This window comes from Narcine bancroftii, chromosome 4, assembly GCF_036971445.1.
Source record: "Narcine bancroftii isolate sNarBan1 chromosome 4, sNarBan1.hap1, whole genome shotgun sequence".
NCBI lineage: Eukaryota > Metazoa > Chordata > Chondrichthyes > Torpediniformes > Narcinidae > Narcine > Narcine bancroftii.
In genome coordinates this window covers 24,749,019-24,770,533 of record NC_091472.1, presented here as the reverse complement: position 1 = coordinate 24,770,533, position 21,515 = coordinate 24,749,019, and the positions used below count along the sequence as shown (strand labels likewise).

At 38.7% G+C, this 21,515-nt stretch overlaps 1 protein-coding gene across 1 annotated transcript in view; it reads left to right on the top strand.

The window, feature by feature from the left end:
• The window catches only part of birc6 (baculoviral IAP repeat containing 6), a gene marked incomplete at its 5' end in the record, with an annotated part of 290,465 nt that overhangs the window by 215,028 nt on the left and 53,922 nt on the right, over nucleotides 1–21,515 (top strand). The window contains 2 exons of the mRNA XM_069936120.1: nucleotides 3,153–3,317; nucleotides 10,636–10,801. Of these exons, the coding sequence (XP_069792221.1) occupies nucleotides 3,153–3,317; nucleotides 10,636–10,801 (331 nt within the window). The remainder of the gene's footprint in view (nucleotides 1–3,152; nucleotides 3,318–10,635; nucleotides 10,802–21,515) is intronic.

Sequence of the window (21,515 nt, the reverse complement as noted above, 5' to 3'; positions counted from 1 at the left end):
CATCGTAATTTAAAAATATTGTAAGTCGGGGTCTATCTGTGCAGGAGTGAGAAAATATCCTGAGATGATGAAGGACAGAAACTTTTTTTGTTTTTAAAATATTTTTATTGCATTTAATATACAAATCCTGCATACAAAGTTATCTAATGATAACAAAACTGGTCATATCATATACCTATCAGATATTAAATATATAATGTAAACTAAAAACTTATCCATAATTGTTTATTTGACTTGTTTTTTAAGACATCAAATTCTATAAATATGATATCCCTTTCTCATATTATCTCACTATGATTCTGAATAGAAGATAGATGAGACAAAATTATCAATCCTTTTCTATAAACAAAGGGTAAATTAAACCCATGTTTAACTAATTGATCTTAAAAAAAAAGGAAAAAAAATCCTCTGACTAATATAACCCTGCCCTCAAACCAATCCATATCTTTACAACTTGTAGAATTGTAAAGATATGGATTGAATAGCGACCTTCAGACACCAGACTTCTTAAATCTTGCAGCAACTTTTTTTAATTAGGAAACAATGGGGAGCAGTAACCATCTAAAAGACTGGCATAGCAATAGATTTTGGGGGGGAGGGAGTTGGGGTTGTTAAGTGAGTGGTAGAATGTCTGCCTGCAGCAGACGTGGACATACCCCTCCATAAATCTTCGTCCGCGAAGCCAAGCCAAAGAATGTTGTTGATTGTCAGATGCTAGTCGTAGCAATAAAATATTTTGTGGACTGGAGAGAAGGGTCCAGTGGAGTTTCCCAGGGTGGATACCAAGGAGCAATAATGAATTGGATTTGGGTGTGTCGAACATAATTTTCATATTTGCAGATGATGCAAACCTTGGAAGGGTTATAAACAGAACAGGATGAAAATGGACATGCCAGTAGAATGGATGGGTAAATGTCGGCTGAAATGTAATGCTGTGAAATGTGAAGTGTTACATTTAGGTAAATGTACAGGCAATAGAATCTGAAAGTGAAATGCCAAAATGAGCCCAAACACAGATCTTGGGGAAGGTGCATAGTTCATTGAAAGTGACAGATCAGGTTGAGAAGGTTACAAAAAATGGATAAAGAATCCTGCACTTCATAATCAGGCATAAAACATAGCAACAAAGATGTCATAATGAATTTCAGCCTCAGCTGGAATCTGGGTGCCACACTTCGGAAAGGTTAAAAGCAGTGGTTCTCAACCATTTTCTTTGCACTCGCATACCACTTTTAAGTATTCCCTATGCCATAGGTCCTCTGTGATTAGTAAAATATTGCTTAAGGTGGGAAGTGGGTGGAAAGAAAAAGATCAAAAACCACTGTTTTAATCGTACCTAATTGACTCATTAGGTGCACGGTTTCATAACTCCAAAGGAAATGGGCCAATGACAATTTTTCTCAGGCAGAATATTTCCGTAGCAATTGCGTCTCGAGCGGTGATTCTCAAACTTCCCTTCGCACTCACGTACCACATCAGGCAATCTCTTACTGATCACAGAGCACCAGTGGCCCAGGGAATACTTAAAGTGGTGTGTGAGTGGAAAGAAAAAAAAGATTCAGGACCACTGATTTAAAGGCGAAGGGGGGTATGGAATCAAAAATTATTCTGAGGGGAGGGATTTCAATGATGTGGAATGACAAGTAAAGCTGAGATGGTTTTCCTTGGAACAAAGCAAGCTGCCAAAGAATCTGATGCAGAGAGGATGGAGAGAAGCAGTTATCATGGGTCAAAATTTGAAGAACTAAGGTAGCATTCAGCAATAGAACTAAAAGAGATAAATTAATCCTCAAAGAACAAGCGGTTAAAGCCTGAAATGTATTCCCTTGTGTCATAGAGAAGGCAAGTGTTTGTTGCATTCAAAAGAAGCCGGATATGAAAAGAAAACATTTTCAGAGCTATGTGGAGGCAAGGGTGTGGGTTGAATAGGATTTTTTTTTTGTGGAAGCCATAATGACACAATGTACCAAATGACCCACTCCTCCCAGTAGCCCATCCATTTGCTATCTTAACAAAAAAATCTGTTTCTATTTTCCTTGTTCAAGGTATTTAAAACGTACTCAATTCCATTTCTTCAAAGAGAATTAAAGTAAACTCTATACCTGAGTCAGAGTATCTACACAAAAGACTCTAAAGGAGAGAGAGAGAGAGAAAACTGGGATGGGTCAGGTCTCGCCACTCTACAGGGAGGGAGGGGTCAGGCATCCACAGTGTGATGAAGAGGAAGGGTCAGGTCTCTGCATAGTGTGGGGAGGTAGCAGTTAGGTGTCAAAACTATGCAGGGAAGGAGGGGTATGCACTACACAGTCCAAGGAGGGGGGGGGGTCATTGTTGTCTGTCACACGTCCTATCCACATCTTTGATTGTTCCCATGCACCCTGGGTTCTAAGTGGTTCCAAGCCACTGAGATGAGGGTCATGTTGTCTGCAGTGTAAAGCAGTTCCAGGCACTCAGACCTGTACAGAATATCAGTGATGAGCAAGGGAAAAAAAATAATTCACAGAAAAGATGTCAGTATGTACATTCATTCAGTTTTTGCGTGTGCTTCTATTAATATGATTAGAACAAAAGAAAATGTCCAGGAAAATAATTTCACAAGGATCGAAATGAAAGCATTTTCCCTAAGCCTTCAATGGTTATAATTGGAATTACTAATTTCTTCATATATTATGCAGTTTCTTATTGATTTAGAATGGAATGTCTAAGGAAATTTGAGGCAGACAAATTATTTTTTAACTGCAATTTCTGTTACGTCGATGATTTGGTATATCCTGGTTTCACTTTTGACATTTGCTTACATATTTTTACCTTTCTTATGTTTGTATATAAAATAAAATGCACAGATTAACTGTACAGGAAGGAAAAATAAACCTGCATCTTGATAACTCACATTTGAAATAAGTTTTCAGGCTCATGGAGGGTGTTGGTTTGACAAACTGACATTCAGAACAAAATTAGACACAAAATGTAAATTCCAGATGGCTGAGGCAGTGTCACTCAAAGTACAGAACTATTCGTTCATCCATTTAACATGAAGACTTCAAGTTGAAACAAAAGCAAAGTATTTTTAATGTATTATTTGCTTGGATGTTAATTGTATCTTTGAATCGCTTTTTCCTACCCCCCCACCCTCCCCAAACAATGTAAAACAGCCACAAGTTTCCAGTACACATGCAAATTCTTCCACTGAAGACCAGCAGTTATATTGGGCGAAAGGAACAGGCTTTGGAACAGGTTCTACTGCTTCAGGTTGGGATGTGGAGCAAGCATTAACCAAGCAGAGACTGGAAGAAGAGCACGTGACTTGTCTTCTGCAGGTAAGTGGGTGACAAAAGGTCATTTCATGTCCAGCCTCCACCTTGAGGCCGGCTACAGGAGCGGATGGAAAACTAAGAACTTAGCTTTCAGACAGCAGCCCTAAAAGGCTGCTCCAGTGTCCTATTCATATCCAGAGGCACCTTGTACCACCATCTTGTTCCAACAGAGACGGGCAACTCGTGCTGTAGTGCCACCCGTCATAAAAGGGCAGCAGAGCAATGGCATTTTCCCTACCCATAATCCCCCCAGGCAGCTGAAACCACTCTGCACTCTGTGGTTCCCAAAACAGTTCCAGCTGCCTGGGGGATTATGGGTAGGGAAGACGGCCATTGCTCTGCCGCGTTTTGAGCCGCATAGAGTGGCCCCGAAGGCTGAAGCTGCCCGTTGTGGCTGTTCCAGCTGCACCGACTGCCCTCTGACAGCTTCCACCGGCCCCAACGGACAGCTCCCGCTGTCCCAAGGGCACCCGCTGCCCTGCCACCCCTGACTTGGAGGGAGAGGGATCAGTGGGGAGATGGGTCGCAGGCTGACAGCATCATCGGCCTGCCCCGAATAGCCGTTTAGCATGGCTGTACATTCAGATCGATCAGTGGAGTGCAGCGCATTGCTGATTAACTCTCTCCGAGGGGGGTTACATTATGCTGCTCAGAGATGTCCTCCACACACGTTCTGAGAGGTACTTGGTTATGCATTTTGGCAAAGGTTCTCCACCTTTACATTTGGACTTTTGCCCTATCTGAAAGGGCCTAAAGTCATTAGGAAAATTGATTGAATCTTAGCTACACACTAATGAATGCTTTGTACCGTACTATTTCAATCTGACTCGTTTCCTTTCATTGCCTTCACTCCGGTCGCTTTCATTGTAATGAGTAAAAATATAAGCATATCTGGTGTGCGACTGGCATAAGCTTCAATCAACTCGGCTCTGTTGAGTCATGTGCTCCACTCAAAACTTCATTTTTCTGTGGTTACTATTTGGAAAAACTGGTGCACTTATTTACTGTAATTTTTCTTATTGACTGATTCCTCTTCCCTTTCATGAATTGAAGACTTTGTAGATTTTTTTGCCTTTAGGAAGAAAATCATGGATTAAATTTCAACCATATTCAGAATGACACCCTGGTTCCAGGTGTTACCAATCCACTACTTTTTATTAAATGCCTTTGATCAAATTTCTTTCTCTGCCAAGATATCATAGAGTACTGAGCAGAAATTTAAAAAAAGCTTTGTTCTGGAAAGCTGAAACAAAAACAAAATGCTGGAAACACTTAGCAAGTAAGTCAGCATCTATGGGGAGAGAAAAAAAAGTTGATTCTTTAGGTAGAGGTCACTTTCTCATGTCTGAGATATTCCCTTTGTCCTATAGCATGCTCTCTGCAAATTGTTTTATTTCTTTCACATCTCTGACAAAGGGTCTTCAACCTGAAACATTTACTGTTACTTTTTCAGAATCAGGATTTATTGAAATGAACAAGTCACAAAATTTGGTGCAGCAATCATAGTGCAAACGTACATATTATGAACCATCTAACAACAATAATATAAAAAATAAAAATAAGAGTGCACCAAAAGTAAGGCAGTGTCTTTTGTCGTTGATTATTCAGGAATCTGATGGCAGCGGGGAAGAAGCTGGCCTTGTGCTGCTGAGGCTCCTGCGCCTTTTCCCCAATGGTAGCAGAGTGAAGAGGGCATAGCCTGGGTGGCAGGGGTCCTTGAGGGTAGAAGCTGCTTTCTTAAGACACGTCTCTTGTAGATGTCCTCAGTAGAGTGAAGTCTGGTGCTCGCAATGTCTCAGGCCAAGTTAACAAACCTCTGGAATTTTTCCTTGTCCTGAGATTTTGTGCCTCCATGCCAGATAGTGATGCAACCATCCAGTATGCTCTCCTTGGTACACCTGTAGAAATTTTTGAGAGTTTTTGGTGACCTATGGAATCTCCTCAAGCACCTCACAATGTATAGCTGCTGTCAGGCCTCCTTTATGATTGCATTAACATGGAGGCTTCAGGACAGATCCTTGGAGATGTTGACACCCAGGAATTTGAAGTTCTTGACCTTCTCCACTACTGTGTCCTCATTGAGGACTGGATCGTGTTCCCTTGACTCCCTCCCGAAGTCCACAATCATCTCCTTGGTTTTGGTAATGTTGAGCGCAAGGTTGTTATTGTGACTCCACTCAAAGAGCTGCTCTATTTCCCTCCTGTACGTTTCCTCATTGTTGTTGCAATTCTACCCAACTGTGGTGTCATCAGCAAACTTGTAGATAGCATTGGAATTATGCCTGGCAACACAGTTGTGGGTGTATAATGAGTCGAGCAGTGGGCTAAGCACGCATCCTTGGGGTGCGCCAGTATTGATGATCATTGAGGGGGAGACATTGCTTCCAATTCGTACTGACAGTGGTGTTCCAATGAGAAAGTCCAGGATCCAGTTGCATAGTGGGGTACAGAGGCCCAGAGTTTCTAGCATTTTGACCAGCACTGAGGGAATAATGGTACTGAAGGCTGAGCTATTGTCACTGTTTTCGAAGTGTTCTAGAGCTGAGTGGAGAGCCAGCGATGTTGCATCCGCTGTGGAGCGATTGTGATGATAGATGAATTGCAGTGGGTCCAGATCTTTTCTTAGGTATGTGTTAATTCTCGCCATGGCCAGCCTCTCAAAATATTTCATTACAGTAGATGTTAGTGCTACTGGGTCATAGATAGTCATTGAGACAGCTCACGCTACTCTTCTTGAGTACTAGGATGACTGAACCCTTTTGAAGCAGGTGGGAACTTTGTCTTCAACAATGAGAAGTTAAAAATATCTGTGAACACTCCAGCCAGTTGGTTGGCGCAGATTTTCAGTGTCCCACCAGATATGCCGTCAGTGCCTGACGTCTTGCGAGGGTTCATCCTCTTGAATGATATTCTAGCATCATCCTCAGAGACAGATATCACAGGGTCCTCAGCCTTTTCAGGGATTCTGGTAGGCATTGTTTGGCCCTTCTCAAAGTGGGCATAGAAGGTGTTCAGCTCATCGGGTAATGAAGCGCCACATCCCTCTATGGTGTTTGCCCTGACTTTGTAGGCTGTAATGAGCTGCACTCCCTGTCATAACTGGCGTGTATCTGTCTCTGTCTCTAGCTTCCTCTGGAATTGCCACTTTTTTTTGCAAATTGTTTCCTGACCTGAATGCTTCCAGCATTTTCTGCTTTTGTTCAAGGATCAAACTAGACATGGACAAGATTCTTTTCAATTGTATCCTTCCAGACTTGGCTGCAACCTTTGATCCAAAGTCCTTTTACTTTTCCATATGATTATCGTCTTGAATTGTACTCGCTGCAGTTTAGAAGATTGAGAGGGGATCTCATAGAGACATATAAAATTCTGGCAGGACTGGACAGAATGGATGCAGATGGGATGTTTCCAAGGATGGGAAAATCCAGAACCCGGGGCCATGGTTTGAGGATAATAGGCAAACCATTTAGGACCGAGATGAGGAGGAATTTCTATACCCAGAGGGTGGTGAATCTGTGGAATTCATTGCCACAGAGGGCAGTAGAGGCAGGTTCATTAAATATATTTAAGAGGGAATTAAATCTATTTCTTCAGTATAAGGGTATTAAAGGTTACGGAGAGAAGGCGGGGACGGGGTACTGAACTTTAAGATCAGCCATGATCTCGTTGAATGGCGGAGCAGGCTCGAAGGGTCGAATGACCTACTCCTATCTTCTATGTTTTCTATGTTTCTATGAATCCCCTGACAATCATTTTCTGATCTTCGTTCCCCATTTGTGTCGTCTTGCTTTGCCCTCCATCTTCTCTAAACAACATTACTTCATATTCATGTGTTCCTTCAATGGCATTCACTACTGGTGAGGTTAGTTTCATGCAGGGAGAAATAATTAACAATCCGGGTTAACCACTTCATCTGAAATGGTAACAGTCCCTTGTCGACTGTGTTTCTGACATTCCCAAATGTTTGCAGCATCATTGATTTGATGAATGCATTAATTGCTTCTGTTGACCCATGTACTCTTTTGTGAAGCATCAAGACTGGTGTTCAGACCTAATAAAGCTGATCTTCCCCTGAATGTTTAGCATGTCCTTGAGAAGTCCTGTGGTCCTAACCTGCTTCAAAGCTGCCACCATTGTCCCTGTGCCAAAGAATTTATCTGTGTCTTGCCTCAATGACTACTGCCCTGTTGCTTTTGAATCCATCGTCATGAAGTGCTTTGAGAGGCTCGTCATGGGGTACATCAAGCTCCTGCTGCCCCCATCACTGGACCCCCTGCACTTCCCATATAGATCCAACCACTCTATGGATGATGCCATCGCCACAGCTCTCCATCTAGCCCTCACCCACCTGCAAAATAAGGACGTATGTTTGAATGCTGTTTATTGGCCAGTTCAGCATTCAACACAATCATACCTCAGTACCTTATAAGGAAATTGAGCCTGCTGGGTCTAAATACCTCCTTCTGCAATTAGATTTTTGACTTCCTGACAGGAAGACCTCAAGCAGTCCAGATGGTTAACAGCATTTCCAAGGCCATCACACTCAGCACGGGGTGGGGGGCCCCCAGGGGTGCATGCTTAGTCCACTGTTGTTCACTCTGCTTATCCACAACTGTGTAGCTAAGCACAGCTTGAACCACATCATCAAGTTTGCTGACAACGTGACTGTGGTGGACCTTATTAGTAAGAATGAGGAATCAACATACAGAGATGAGCTGCAGTCGCTAATGGAATGGGGCAGAGCCAACAACCTGTATCTGCACGTTAACAAAGCAAAAAGAGATGGTTGTCGACTTCAGGAGGGCCCAGGGGGAAACCACATGCCTCTGACCATTGATGGCTCCACCATTGAGGTTGTCAAGAGTATCAAGTTACTTGGAGTGCACTTGATGGAGAATCTCACCTGGTCCCTTAACCAGCAGCGCCTCTACTTCCTGTGAAGGCTGAGGAAAGTTCTTCTCCCACCCTCCATCCTCACTACATTCTACAGAGAATGTATCAAGAGCATCCTGTGTATTGCATCACTGCCTGGTTTGGAAGCTGTACCACCTCGGACCTTAAGACCCTGCAGAGGATAATGAAGTAAGTGGAAAAGATCATTGAGGGTTCTCTTCCTACCACGAAGGACATCTACAACACTCGATAAAGGCGAAAGGCAATAAACGTGAAGTACTCCATACACCCCTCAAGTAACTGTTCTCCCTTCTGCCATCTGGTAGGAGGTGCTGCAGCGCTGGGCCCGAGAGTACAGATTGGGCAAGTTTTTTTTTCCCCCCAAGCCATCAGGCTCCTGAATTCCCAAAAGATGTGTGGATAGTGTACAGAGAACTTTAGATGTACTGTATACATCTTAATATTTTAATATTTCAATGTGTTTAACTTCTAACTTATATTTATGTAAATATGCTCCATGGTCATGGAGAAACACAATCTCAACTTTACTGTGCGAGCATGGTATGAACAATAAATAAAGGAGACAACTTGAATATTGGGAAGGCAGAAATTTTGGCACTTAACCCCTAATTTTTTTCTGCCTCATGTAAAATGTTAAGAATAATGTCTCTGTTTTTATGCTTATTCTAATAAAAGCAGTTAGCTTGAAGTCATTTGCATTCCTGTTTGTTGCACAACACAGCTAATTTCCCTGGTGCTTTCAGGTATGATCTGTTCTGGAATGAATAACAATGAAAAGTTTAAAAACTGCTGGATTTTCAAAAATTATTTAAGTGCATGTCTCAGTGTTGCCAATTCCATTTCAATTTCATTTGCACTGAGTTCCATATATCAGCTCTGTGTTTTAAAAAAAAAATTCCCCTTGAATATCTCTTTAAATGCCATACTCTCACATTAAGTCTATGCCCTTTTGTCTTTGCAAGCTCTACTGTGGAATTGTTCTATTTATAAAGAATGTCAGTTATAATTTTATATATTTTTTAAAGTTTATTTATTTGAGGAATCATTGATAGTAATACAAAATACATTCCATAATTTTTTTTAATTCAATATAAAAAAAGAGAAAAAAAAATCAAATCCCCACTCCTCCCCACCCCATCAGCCAACTCTCTTAAGGAGGGCTTAAAAATACATAAACAGAAACTAAAAATATGTAATAAATCAAAATATATCTAAATGCATATATTCCAAATATTGTAACCACATTAACAAGAAAAGAATAATTGTCATGCAGATTATATGTAATTTTTCCATAATAAGACAAGCTTTCAACTCATTCTGCCATCATATTATATTAATCACTATACTATCTTTCCATGTACTTGCTATACATTTTCGAGCTATAGACAATGCTAAATATATAAAAGCAATTTGAAATTTATCCAACCCTAATCCCCTTAAAGGAATCGTATAACCCATTTAAAAAAAAAAGGTGGATCTAATGGTAAATTAAAATTATATAATTTTTCCAAAATTAACTTAATTTCATCCCAGAATGGCTATATATGCACACAAGACCAAACAGCATGTAAAAAAAGTTCCAGTACATGCACCACATCTAAAACAAGAATCTGAATTACTAAAACCATATTTTTTAAATTTCTCTGGGGTTAAATACAATTGATGTAGAAAGTTATAATTAACCGTTCCATCCCGCACCTTCGTCAATTTAGTAACTCTATCATGACACGTATCTGCCCAGGAGTCTTCAGGAAAAACAAAAGCTAAATCATTTTCCCATTTAAGATTAGACTTCTCCCATTCCGACTTATCCATATTGTCTTGTAATACTTGGCACGTAACAGAAATATAACCCCTTTTTGGTATAGAAGAAATCAAAGACTCGAATTCCATCAATCCAGGTAAAATCATCTCTCTACCATACATATTTTTCACCAAAGATCGAAGTTGATCATAAACAAATAAAGAATTTTCAGCAATATCAAAATGCTCTTTCAATTGATTGAAAGAAAGAAACTGTCCTTCTACAAAACAATCCTGTAATGTTTTTATACCCTTAGAATCCCAACTCTTTAAATGACTATTAAACATTGAAAAAGAAATAAGCTGATTATTATATAATGGAGTTAAAATTGACAATTTACCTTTTGATCTTAAAATCTTACTTTTTTTTAATCCATAGTTTTAATAGATGTTTTAATATCAGCATATTATATTCCCTCATATAATTTTATATATGTCTATCAGTTCTCTCCTCCACCTTTGCGGAGCAGTGAAATGGTAGACGTATAAAATGCTATTTTTTCCTCTGGACTGAAGAGGCTCAAGCTCTCCACATACTGAAATAAATCCTCTTTACTCTGCAAAATAGCATTCTATATTAATGTTTGTTTTGTTGTCCATCTAGGTTCTTGCTAGTTACATAAATCCTGGGGGCAGCAGTTTATCTGGAGATTTACACCCTGGTGAAAGTAGAGGACAGAACAATAACGCTCTTCCTTCTGTACTTGTGGAACTGCTCAGCCAATCCTGTCTTATTCCTGCCATGTCATCCTATCTGAGGAATGACTCAGGTATGTTATCTTTAATAACATTGCATGTTTAGTTGTAAAAATGTTTTTTATATATTGATGTAGGGAATTGTAGACTAACAACCAGAGTCCTGGATTGTCAAACTTGAGTCCCACCAAAGTAGCTGTGAAATTTAATTTTTAATTATTATTCGGGAGAAGCTATTCAAAATATTGGTAACTACAAACCTATTGCATTATTGTAAATGGAAAGTATAAGAGTCGGGAACTCACTTTTCAAGTTTGGTCAGGCCATCCTTGGATTATCATGTGCAGTTTAGATCACTGCATTTACGGGAAGGATGTGGAGGCTCTGGAGGTGGTGCAGAAGAGGATCACTTTCCATCCCACCAGCCTCTGGATCTGACATTCTCCCAAGTTCAATGAGATCCCACTACCAGCCAAATCATCCCCTCCCCGCCCCTCTCCTTTTGGCAGGGATCATTTTCTCCATGATTCCCTAGTGTTCTCTTCCCTTCTTGCCCTTCCTTCCACCTCCTGAGACTCTTGACCATATATCTTGCCCCACACTTTACCTTGCCTCTAATCAGGGCCACAACAGACCGAAATGAGGCAGAATTTATATTTATTTCGTCCAACCTCAGCTAATGCATTTTGTGCATGGGGTGGCCTTCTCTAATTCAGTGAGACCAAATGCAGTTTGGACAACTGCTTCACCAAGCACTGAACATCTGTAGGTCCAAACTGGAACTCCTGGTTGCCAGCCATTTTAATTTGCATCACCATTCCCACACAGACCTGTCTGTTCTTAACCTCATTGGTTGTCAGGGTCAAGCCAAATATAAACTTGAGGCATAAAAGTATTCTTCCTGCACAGTTTTAAATGCAATGGCATGCATTGAATTTTACAATTTTAGGTACCCCATCCCCAACACTATCTATCCTTTTCCACTTCTTCACCTATTTCCAATTACCTTCGCCTCCTATCATCTCTGGTCTCTCTCAGACACTGCCCTTCCTCACCACCCCCCACCCCCATTTATACACAATATTTATTTAGCTGTAGATTTAATGCATTCCCAGAAATCAGATCATATTGATATCTTTGTCACCAGTATAAGAAATTGTTTTCTTTCCCGGATGATATTCATGACTCTCATAAGCAAAGAACTCGTTCTGTTTCTATTGAGTCAGTTGGCAACACCTTCCCTGTCATTGAAACAGTGCTTTCTTGTTCTGTGCACTCTCTTAATTGCTTTAAAATTTGTACTCTAGGTCAGCTAATTAACGTGGAGAACTGTTAAAATGTGGCATGGTTGGCATGTGGACTTAAGGAATGAGAAACCTCCAACTCGTTTGTTGCAATGCATGAATAATTTTCTAACCTAAGTGGTATTAGAATACACCACTTGACATGACTGTTTTATTTTCTGCTATCGGACTCAGTTGGCATTGATTTATTGTTCATTAAAAGCTTTCTCCAGCACACAATAAAAATGTTAATGGGGACAGCTGCATTCTGCATTATCGGCATGCATGCCATATTTCTAATTTTTAAGATCTCTACTTGATCACGTCAGTCCATTTGACGATTTTACAACAGTCCAGTTGTAGTTGTGTGTGAACGTGGAAATGTGGTTGAGGAAAATGAACATGGAACTTTATCACAAACATCACTCTGCTTTATCTGTCAGACAATGTATTCCAGTTTCCTATAAATCAATAGAAAAATAGATCAAACAACTGACAATATGATGCCCACATTCTAAATTTGGTAATTTGAAAATTATCAGTGTATCATAAGGATGTCATATCAATGATAGTATTTGAACTTCTTTATGTACTCGCATGTTTGTGTTGAGTTTTGCTGTTGCTCCCTTGCATTGTATTTCTCTACATCTGATCATGTTTTTGACCGAAATCTGCATAGTGCAGGTACTGAACTATGTTAATGCTTACATTCCAGTTTGGGCTTCTTTCCAGGCATCTTTGTGGCTTGTAAAATTGAAATCCTGTAATCAGCTCCACTTTATGAGAAAGCATTTGACCATTTACAGCTTGGGAGCGGAGACCGCTCCCATGGGCCTTTGCATTTCTCTTGACTTTACATGATAAGTATGAGTAAGATCTTGCATCCTATCTAAGTTCATGTTCAACGTGAGATCTAATGCACTACAATCCTTGGGTGTGCTCTTCTAGTTGGTGCATTTGATTATTATGAATTTGGAGCCATGAAAACAGGCCCTTTGGCCCTTCCAGTCTCTGCCAAACTATTATACTGCCTTGCCCTCCTGACCTGCATCCAGTCCATAGCCCTTCATTCCCCTTCCATCCACATACTTGCCCAAATTCTTGTGTTAAAATTGAGCCCACATTCACCACTTCAGCTGGCAGTTCATTACACACTCCCACCACTCTTTGTATGAAGGAGTTTGCCCAAAACTTCTCCCCTTTCACCCTTAGCCCATGCCCTCTAGTTTATATCTCACCTAATCTCAGTATTTGCATTTACTCTATCTATACCCCTCATAATTTTGAGGACCTCAATCAAATCTCCCCTCATTCTTCTATTCTTCAGAGAATAAAAACCTAATCTATTTAACCTTTCCCTGTAACTCAGTTCCTGAAGTCCAAGCTTGTTTACGTTTTGATTGAAATGGTGAGTCTGATTTGTTCACATCCTCGATGGTTTAATTTTTAATAAAAACTGTGTGCCTCCTGAATCTCTCTAACTTTTCTTGTCACTTCTCTGTAATGATATTGTACGTTTTCACCTTCTGACGCATCCTGAGATAGCACTTCATCTTGGTTGAAAGCCTTTCTCATCTTAAAGATGAATTGGTTTGGATCGTGAAACCAAATCTTCTCTCAACCAACTGCTTCTATTGCCTGAGAGATTTGACACCACACACCTGATGAATCAACGTGCTACCTCTGTTTTAATGCTGAGACTAAATCAAAATTCTTCAACTTTTTCTGCAACAATTTTTTTTCCAATGCCCTGGATTTATTGCTTACCAATGTTTTAGCCTGCTCCCTCTTCCTTATCTGAGAAATAGCAGAGCACGTGCCTGCTTACTGATTCTTTGTTGAGATTCATCAGAATCCTTTGGCTATACTACTACATTTCAACCTTGATCTAAACATAAGAGATAAGGTGAGAATAGCTGAATTTGGCTGATTATGGTATCGAAGGAAAACATGCCAATGGTTAGAATCCTAATGGAAGGTATAAGCTAATGAGGTTAGTCATTTCAGTCTGGTATGTTGGTGTTGGGTTTCCTCAGGGCAGAGTCTGGGTTCAGCCATCATTGAGGCTTGCATTGAGAAGCTCTGTTTGTCTCAATGAAGTGCTTCCATTGGCTTCAAGGTGGTGAATGAGAATGTCTGCTCATAGCACACTGTTTAATTTGCAACTCAGTTGTCCATACCTGCATGCCCTAATAAAAAAAAAATGGCAAGGGCAGTTGATGATTAGGAATACCAGATTCCCCTCCCACATTGATGTGCATTCACATTCTTCCATTGTGACTAGATTTAAATCCTCAAAATCCCTACTGATCAGCAATGTGGAAATAGCTTCACAAATGGGATAGCAGCGGCTTCAGAAGTAGTCTTGCCACCACCATCTCGTCACAGTAAATTCAGATCTTTCCAGTATTTTCTTTGTATAGTATCCATCACCCTGACCAGAAATTCCCCATCTCATCTGTCACCAAATCAAGTCAAGTGCTACTGACTCCTTTCCTACTGCCACCATCTCCAGCTGCTGCCATATTTTTCCTTGCCCCATCTCCCAAAGCTAGTTGCTTTCACCTTCCTTTGTAATGAACTGATGTATAATGCCAATACTCATCATTCTCCTATCACTGTTCCTTCCTGGGTCATTTAGAACTATTGTGTATTAGAATTTGGGTTGTTAATTATTGTACATGGTGTTCATCAAATTAAATTTGAAAACAGATGACACCTTAAAGAGCTGAGTAATTTCGATGTTTCAGTCGCCTAATTAGTTCATTGGAGAAATCATTAAGATAATTTAAATATTTAATTCTGCAATTCCAGTTGAACAACCAGAGGAAGATCAAGCCACTCTGTACCTTTTAGTCACCAAAGTGCTCAGAAGCCATTTGAGAAATGTAGCAGAGTGCAGTTAAAGTGCATTAAACTGACACCCAAGTATTAAAGATCTAAACTCTGTAAAGGGACAAGTGAGACTTGGGTTTCATTTCTGCAAAACAAATCGCTGATTCTCCAACTTAAAAACCACATCAGAAGAAAATAGAATTTGAAAAGACTTGATAATTTAAAGCAGTGCGAGAGGGCATAAATTCAAACAAATAGGAGGGTTCTATGAAATTAAATACAGAAAATATTTCTTTACAAAGGGCTCTGTGGAATGAATTTCCAGGAAGAATAGTGGAGGTGAATAATCAAGAATTGTTGAATCAATTGGAAGCTGAAATGTTTTTTTTCTAATTGGTTTATAAAGATGGGCATTGTCTCCCTTCTCATTTGTAGCTTCCACGTGCTTGTTAAGTCTTGTAAACTAACACAAAACCCTTGGGATCTGTCTGGAAAAATACTGTTCCATTTGTGGGCAGAAAGAAATGAAAATCTAACTTTGAAGGGTCTCATAATCTTTTATTTCCTCTGCAGTGTTGATGCTGACACGAGAAGTCTGTTGACTGTAGATCATTTTCATTATAATTGATTTGCATCAGTGTGTCAGTGATGCTCTGGTTCTCATTAAGCTTTCTTTTGTTTCTGCCTGGTTCAGATGCCCAGTAGGTTTTCCCAAGCTTGACTATAACGTTAAGTTGTCCACAAGTGTATTCCTTTCTGTAAAACTTGCTAAGCAGCAGATAATTAGAGTTTTCATGCTGTGTTAAGGATTTGTTTAAGTGTGCCTTGCTTTGGCTGATAAAATATTCATATACTTCATTCAGTTTTAGTGTTTCCTGCGGGAACGAGCAGTGAAATATATTTTGCAAAGAATATTCAAAATGTTCCTAGTAAACGGGCAATCCCATTATCGTACAAGTTACTTCTGTGGTGCTTTCAGCTTTCAAATTTATTATCAGAGTACATACATGATATCACAAACAACCCTGAGATTCTTTTTCCTGCGGGTGAGGCAGAATACCACTTATTGTGTATGTTGTACACAACATACACATGTAAACAAATAATGAAATTTAAACCATAAAGAAATGTAAATAAACTGTACTGTGCAATACAGAGAATTTAAAAAATAAAGTGCAAAAGTAAGAGTCCTTAAATTGAGTTTGTTGTTGATGTGTATGATGGTGGAGGGGTTGCAGCTGTTCCTGGTGCGGTGAGTCTTGTGGCACTTTCATCTCTTTCCTGAGGATAGCAGTGAGAACAGAGCATGCTCGGAGGTGTGGTTCATTGATGATTGTTGCTGTTCTCGATGGTAGGGAATGAATTTTTGTTTTGTTGCCTGTGATGTCCTGGGCTGCGTCCACTACCTTTTGGAAGGCTTTACGCTCAGGGGTATTGGTGTCCCAGACCAGATCGTGATGCAGCTGGTCAGCACGCTTTATCCATGATTTAAATTTGTATGCAAGTATTTAAGAATTTCTCGTACAAGTAATTTGCATAAAGAACTCCATTTTAAGCTTTCAACGTGCTCTAACTTCAACGTGCACACATAAACCAGAAATTATTGTTGCAGCAAAATGGTACTGATGTGAAAAAAGGTGCCAGGTTAATGTTTCTACTGCAGATAGTTTCTCAGCATTTGCATTAGAACAAAATAATATAATTTTTGCATATTGCCAATTAAAATCGTACTTAAAAAATAAATTAGGAACAGATTTGAGACTCCCAGAACAGTCAATTTGAAGGTATAATAACAGATGCACTTATTATGAAGAAATTGATTACATATGTATATAAAATTACAAGTAACTACAAGGAAAAATTTATACAAATCAAAATTACGGTGGGAGAAAGATTTAACAATACAAATTCAAGAGAAAATATGGTCAAAATTGTGTTGAGAGTGTTAATGGGGTAGATATCAAATGGTTCAATATAATTTTCTTCATCAATTATAATTATACTCCACATAAATTAAACGGACCATTCTAATTATTTGGATAAATGTTTTTGATGTACTAAGGAAACAGGGACTTTTCTACATTCGGTATGGTCCTGTGAGAAAGTGGAAGGTTTTGGAACAATTTGAGTGCATTGCTTGGACAAATTATGAAGATAAAGATAGAAAAAGATCCAAGAATATTTTTACTTGGGAATATATATGAAAAAGGTATAAAACTGAAATTGGATAAATATCAAGAAAAATGTTTAAATATAGCAGTAGCGGCTGCAAAGAAATGTATAGTTTTTAGATTATTAATTTGTAAATTATTAGTTTCTAAATTATTAGGCAGGTGACATATTGAAATGCAAAATTGTGTACCTTTAGAAAAAATTACATTGAGTTTAAGAAATCAAATTGAAAACTTTTATAAAATTTGGAAACCATATGGGGGATTTTATGAATAAAATTCCATCCACCTTCTCCATCTCAATTAGAAGCTGTAAAAAAAAAATCAATGAATATTATATATGTTAATAATATATATGTAGAAGTAGGTGTTCCCTTTTTTTGGGAGGGAGATGAGCTGGGGAGAAATTTTTTTTGTATTATTGTGTACGACTTACAATAATTACTGTTTTATTGAATTATTTTTTTAATTGATATAAATAAATGTAAAAACAAACCCATTGCATTAGGGTTATCAATTATCAATTCCTCAGGAATTGATAATTGATAACTTTGCAGTTCCAATTAATTTGTATACACCAACAATATCTGTTTAAAATTTCAAGAATTCAATTTTTTTATATATGCAAGTGCTTTCATGGTCATATTCGTATGGGGAAATCGTATGACATAAACAAACAATGACGAGATAAAAATAAATCTGGAAATGCTGGACATAATCAGCAGGTCAGACAGTATCTGTGGATAACCTTGGATCCTGAGCACCCCCTGATATTTCCAGCATTTACAATTTTAGCTATTCAGTGAGGTGACAGAAATGAGGAATAGGTTTGTGGAAAATAAATCAAATATCCTTTAGGAATTTCTCATCTTTCCAGTGTGAATGGAAGATTCATCAGAAATTTATAATAGCAAGATGTCAGAAATTCTCCAGTCAGGAAATAGTCACATAGAAAATTATTTAATGTAGTAACATCCCCATTATCCAGAATTCAAGCAACTGGCAAAAAAAAAAGGAAATAAATAAATAAAATGAAATAAAAGTTTAAAATGCTAAATGTTCTCTGAAGCAACACACAAAGCCTTGGTAAAAATGCAGCCAGTGTAGTGACCTGCTTGTGTCCCATCTGTAGCAGTGCTTTGAATAAACTTTGAATAAAGTTGTGTTTGAATAACATGGCGTCACCCAGGATGAAGAGCTGGCCAATGCCGCTGGAGCGACTCCCAATGTGTCTCCCTGTCCCTGCCTTGTAAAAGTCTTTATCTTTAATATATTATTAAATATATTAGTAAGGCTTTATCTGTAAACTTGGGGAAGGGGGGTTTAATTATGATGGTTAGCACAGCAGTTAGTGCAACGCTGTCACAGCACCAGCAATTGGGATTCAAATTTAAATTTTGTACGTGAACTTTACATAATTAAGCTCTACAATTAGGGGTGGGACAGTTGGCCTAGCAATTAGTGCAAAGCTTTTACAGCGCCAGCGAACAGGACTGGGGTTTGAATCCCACGCTGTCTATAAGGAGTTAGTACATTCTCCCCATGTCTGTGTGTGTTTTCCCTGGGGGCTTTGGTTTCCTCTACCATTCAAAATGTACTGGGGGCTGTAGTCAATTGGGTATAAATTGAGTGGCACAGACTCATAGGCCGAAATGGCCTGCACCATGCTGCATGTCGAAAACAAAATACTGATTTTTTAAAATTACTTTACATTTTATACTGCCTTTTGTGTTTTAATCTGTTTATTCTTAATGCTGATGTATTAGGCATTAATTTACATACCCAGCATCTACTAATCCCCATAGGTGCCAGATATCAGAGGTTTTACTGTATTTCAGATCAACCATTCATTTGGAACTGTTAAAAAAATTATTTAAAAATGTGGGATATAGTCAACAGATCAGCAATGTGAGTGGAGGGTGAAGATTTCTAGTTGATGATTTTTCAAACTACTTGATCTTTTGATTGGAAACTTCAGCTCTGTTTTCTGTTTACAGATGTTTCTTGATTCATTCAGTATTCTGACCTTAATTCATAAATCCAGCACTGACAGCAGTTTATTTTTTAATTGGATATTAGGATATAGAGTAACTGGAAGGGTAAGAAGATCATGGGAATGTCTTTAACAAGATGAAGGAGAGGGTAAATATTAAAGCAACAGATGATATGAGGCAAAAAGAGCTGTTCATCTTGTGCTTGGAAGCAAAAAAAAAGATCAAGTGATGAAAATTCAAATAGCATAATCCTTGTCTGAAAATGTTGAATTCCACATTGCCTCACCTTTGTTTTCATTTGAAATGGTCTCACTTTACTCCTGCTCCCCTCCCTATTCCACCAACTGGCCCAACTTGCACAGTTTTTCCACTCTTCATCCATGGTTTTGTTGGCCTAGATTGCTCCCGATCAAGCAAAGCACGTGTTTTTTTTTAAATAATCAAGTAATATCCCTCTCATTTTTAAATTACTTCATATCCCCATCTCCTCTCACTTTGTAATGGCCTCCAGTGTCACAACACTCCCATAAATGAGTTGGACTTCGGCTTTCTGGAAATCCACTTTCAGTTGCCTCAGCTCTGGAAATCCTCCCGTAAATTTCCCTTCAATTCTATTTTTTCCCTTTTAAAACATTTTAAAACCTTCCATCTTCGTGGAAGCTCCAACCATTTATCATAGCGTCTCTATTGATGTTTTTTGTTTGAAAATTCCATGTTGATACAATGGGATGCTATAGCTGTACGGAAAGATGTTGCATAAATTTGTGAGCAGAGTGCCCTGCGTATTTTCACCTGCTGTGATCTTAATTTATTTTTCTCAATTTTTTAAAAAATTGATTAGACCGTGTCACATTGCCAAAGACAATTGTTTCTTATTTCAAGACTATTCAAAGAACTGGTGTAATTTTCCTTCTTGCGCTTTGTGTTTTTCTGTTGTTCTTTACCCACTTCTCCAATTTAAGTTTTTAAATTTAAATTTATAAATTTTTAGTTAAATTTGAAATTTAGAAATACAGCATGTTAACATGCCATTTCGGTCCAGGAGTCTGTGCCGCCCAATTTACACCTAATTAACCCCGGTATGTTTTGAAAGGTGGGAGGAAATCGGAGGCCCCAGGGAAAACACACACACACAGAACATAAAAACTCCTTACAGACAGTGCATGATTAGAACTCTGGTCCCATTCACTAGCGCTGGAAAGGCGTTCTGCTAACAGCTACGCCAACCGTGCCACCCAATTCTTTGAGCAATTTCTAAATCTGTCCTCCTTGTATTATCATCTTGAGAGGGGAGGGCGGGGCGGGGTGGGGGGGGGGTGGTGGGAGAATTGTTCTAACGGTGAAGCTGTGGTATCCCAACCTCAATTATTGGGATATCCCACTCAATCTTCATTTTCCTCTGACCCCTGTCTTTGAAAATACATGCGATCATCTCCCTCACAAAAAATATTAGTTTCTTCCTTAACTTATAATCATAGACACATTAAACATTTTGACTTGTTTTATTTGAGGTATAATTTCAACTTGAATGCCTTTTAAAATTGATCATGTTGCAGTGTAACTTTAAACATTTTTTCAAGTTATTGGCTAATTTAGCCACCAGAGTTTTATCAAATTGTCACAGGTGACAAGTTTCAGGTAACAGTTTACCAGAATACAAAGAACATGTCCCAAACAACAGATTGTACAAGATTAACAGAAGAAAATAGTTTGGGATCATGTAGCCATAAGGGGACAACATCTACAAACATTTAACACAATTTGAAAAGCTTTGAACTGGCTTTGTGCTATTTAATCATTTTGATTTTCTTTTGTGCCAAACCTCTGCAGTTGGCTGCTGAGAATCCAAACATTGCAGACAAATTTTGGGGGGAAACCATGTTGCAAGTTATCTCAACGATGCTCGTGTATTTCTCAAATTTCAAACTGTGTTTATTTTTTTAACATTGCAGTGATGATGTTTGTAGTTCCACTGATATTTGGCATCAGTCCCTTTTTGATTTGTTTTTCACTGACTCAGTATCAAGCCCATCTGTTTCTGTTTGTCATAAAATTCCAGTTGATGTGACTGAAAATGGATGTTTCACGATGTCACCGTAAATCATTTAGTCATTTGCTGAAGTGATTTTTTTTATTCCGAAGGTTGAGTTGATGTGCATTTGAGCACTTCTCTTGAGTTATACAAATACATTTTGAAGAACTTTTGGGGGTAGTTTATTGCTTTCCATCAACCACTATGCATTCAGAATGTTGTATAGATGTACACAAATATGATCACAAGAAGATTTAGAATTGTTCCTATAATTCCCAGTAAAGCAAGAATAGATTCCTCTCTGTCTTCTTTCTCTCCTTGGATTCTCACTTCCTCTGCTTCATTGATAGCAGAGATGCCCATTTTTCAACTGGACAATGTTAGCACTATTCTAGCAACTGTGTGCCAAGGTTTAACTATAATGAAGTAAGTAATGAATACTCAAAATTACCTTCAGTTTTCTTGATCAATCA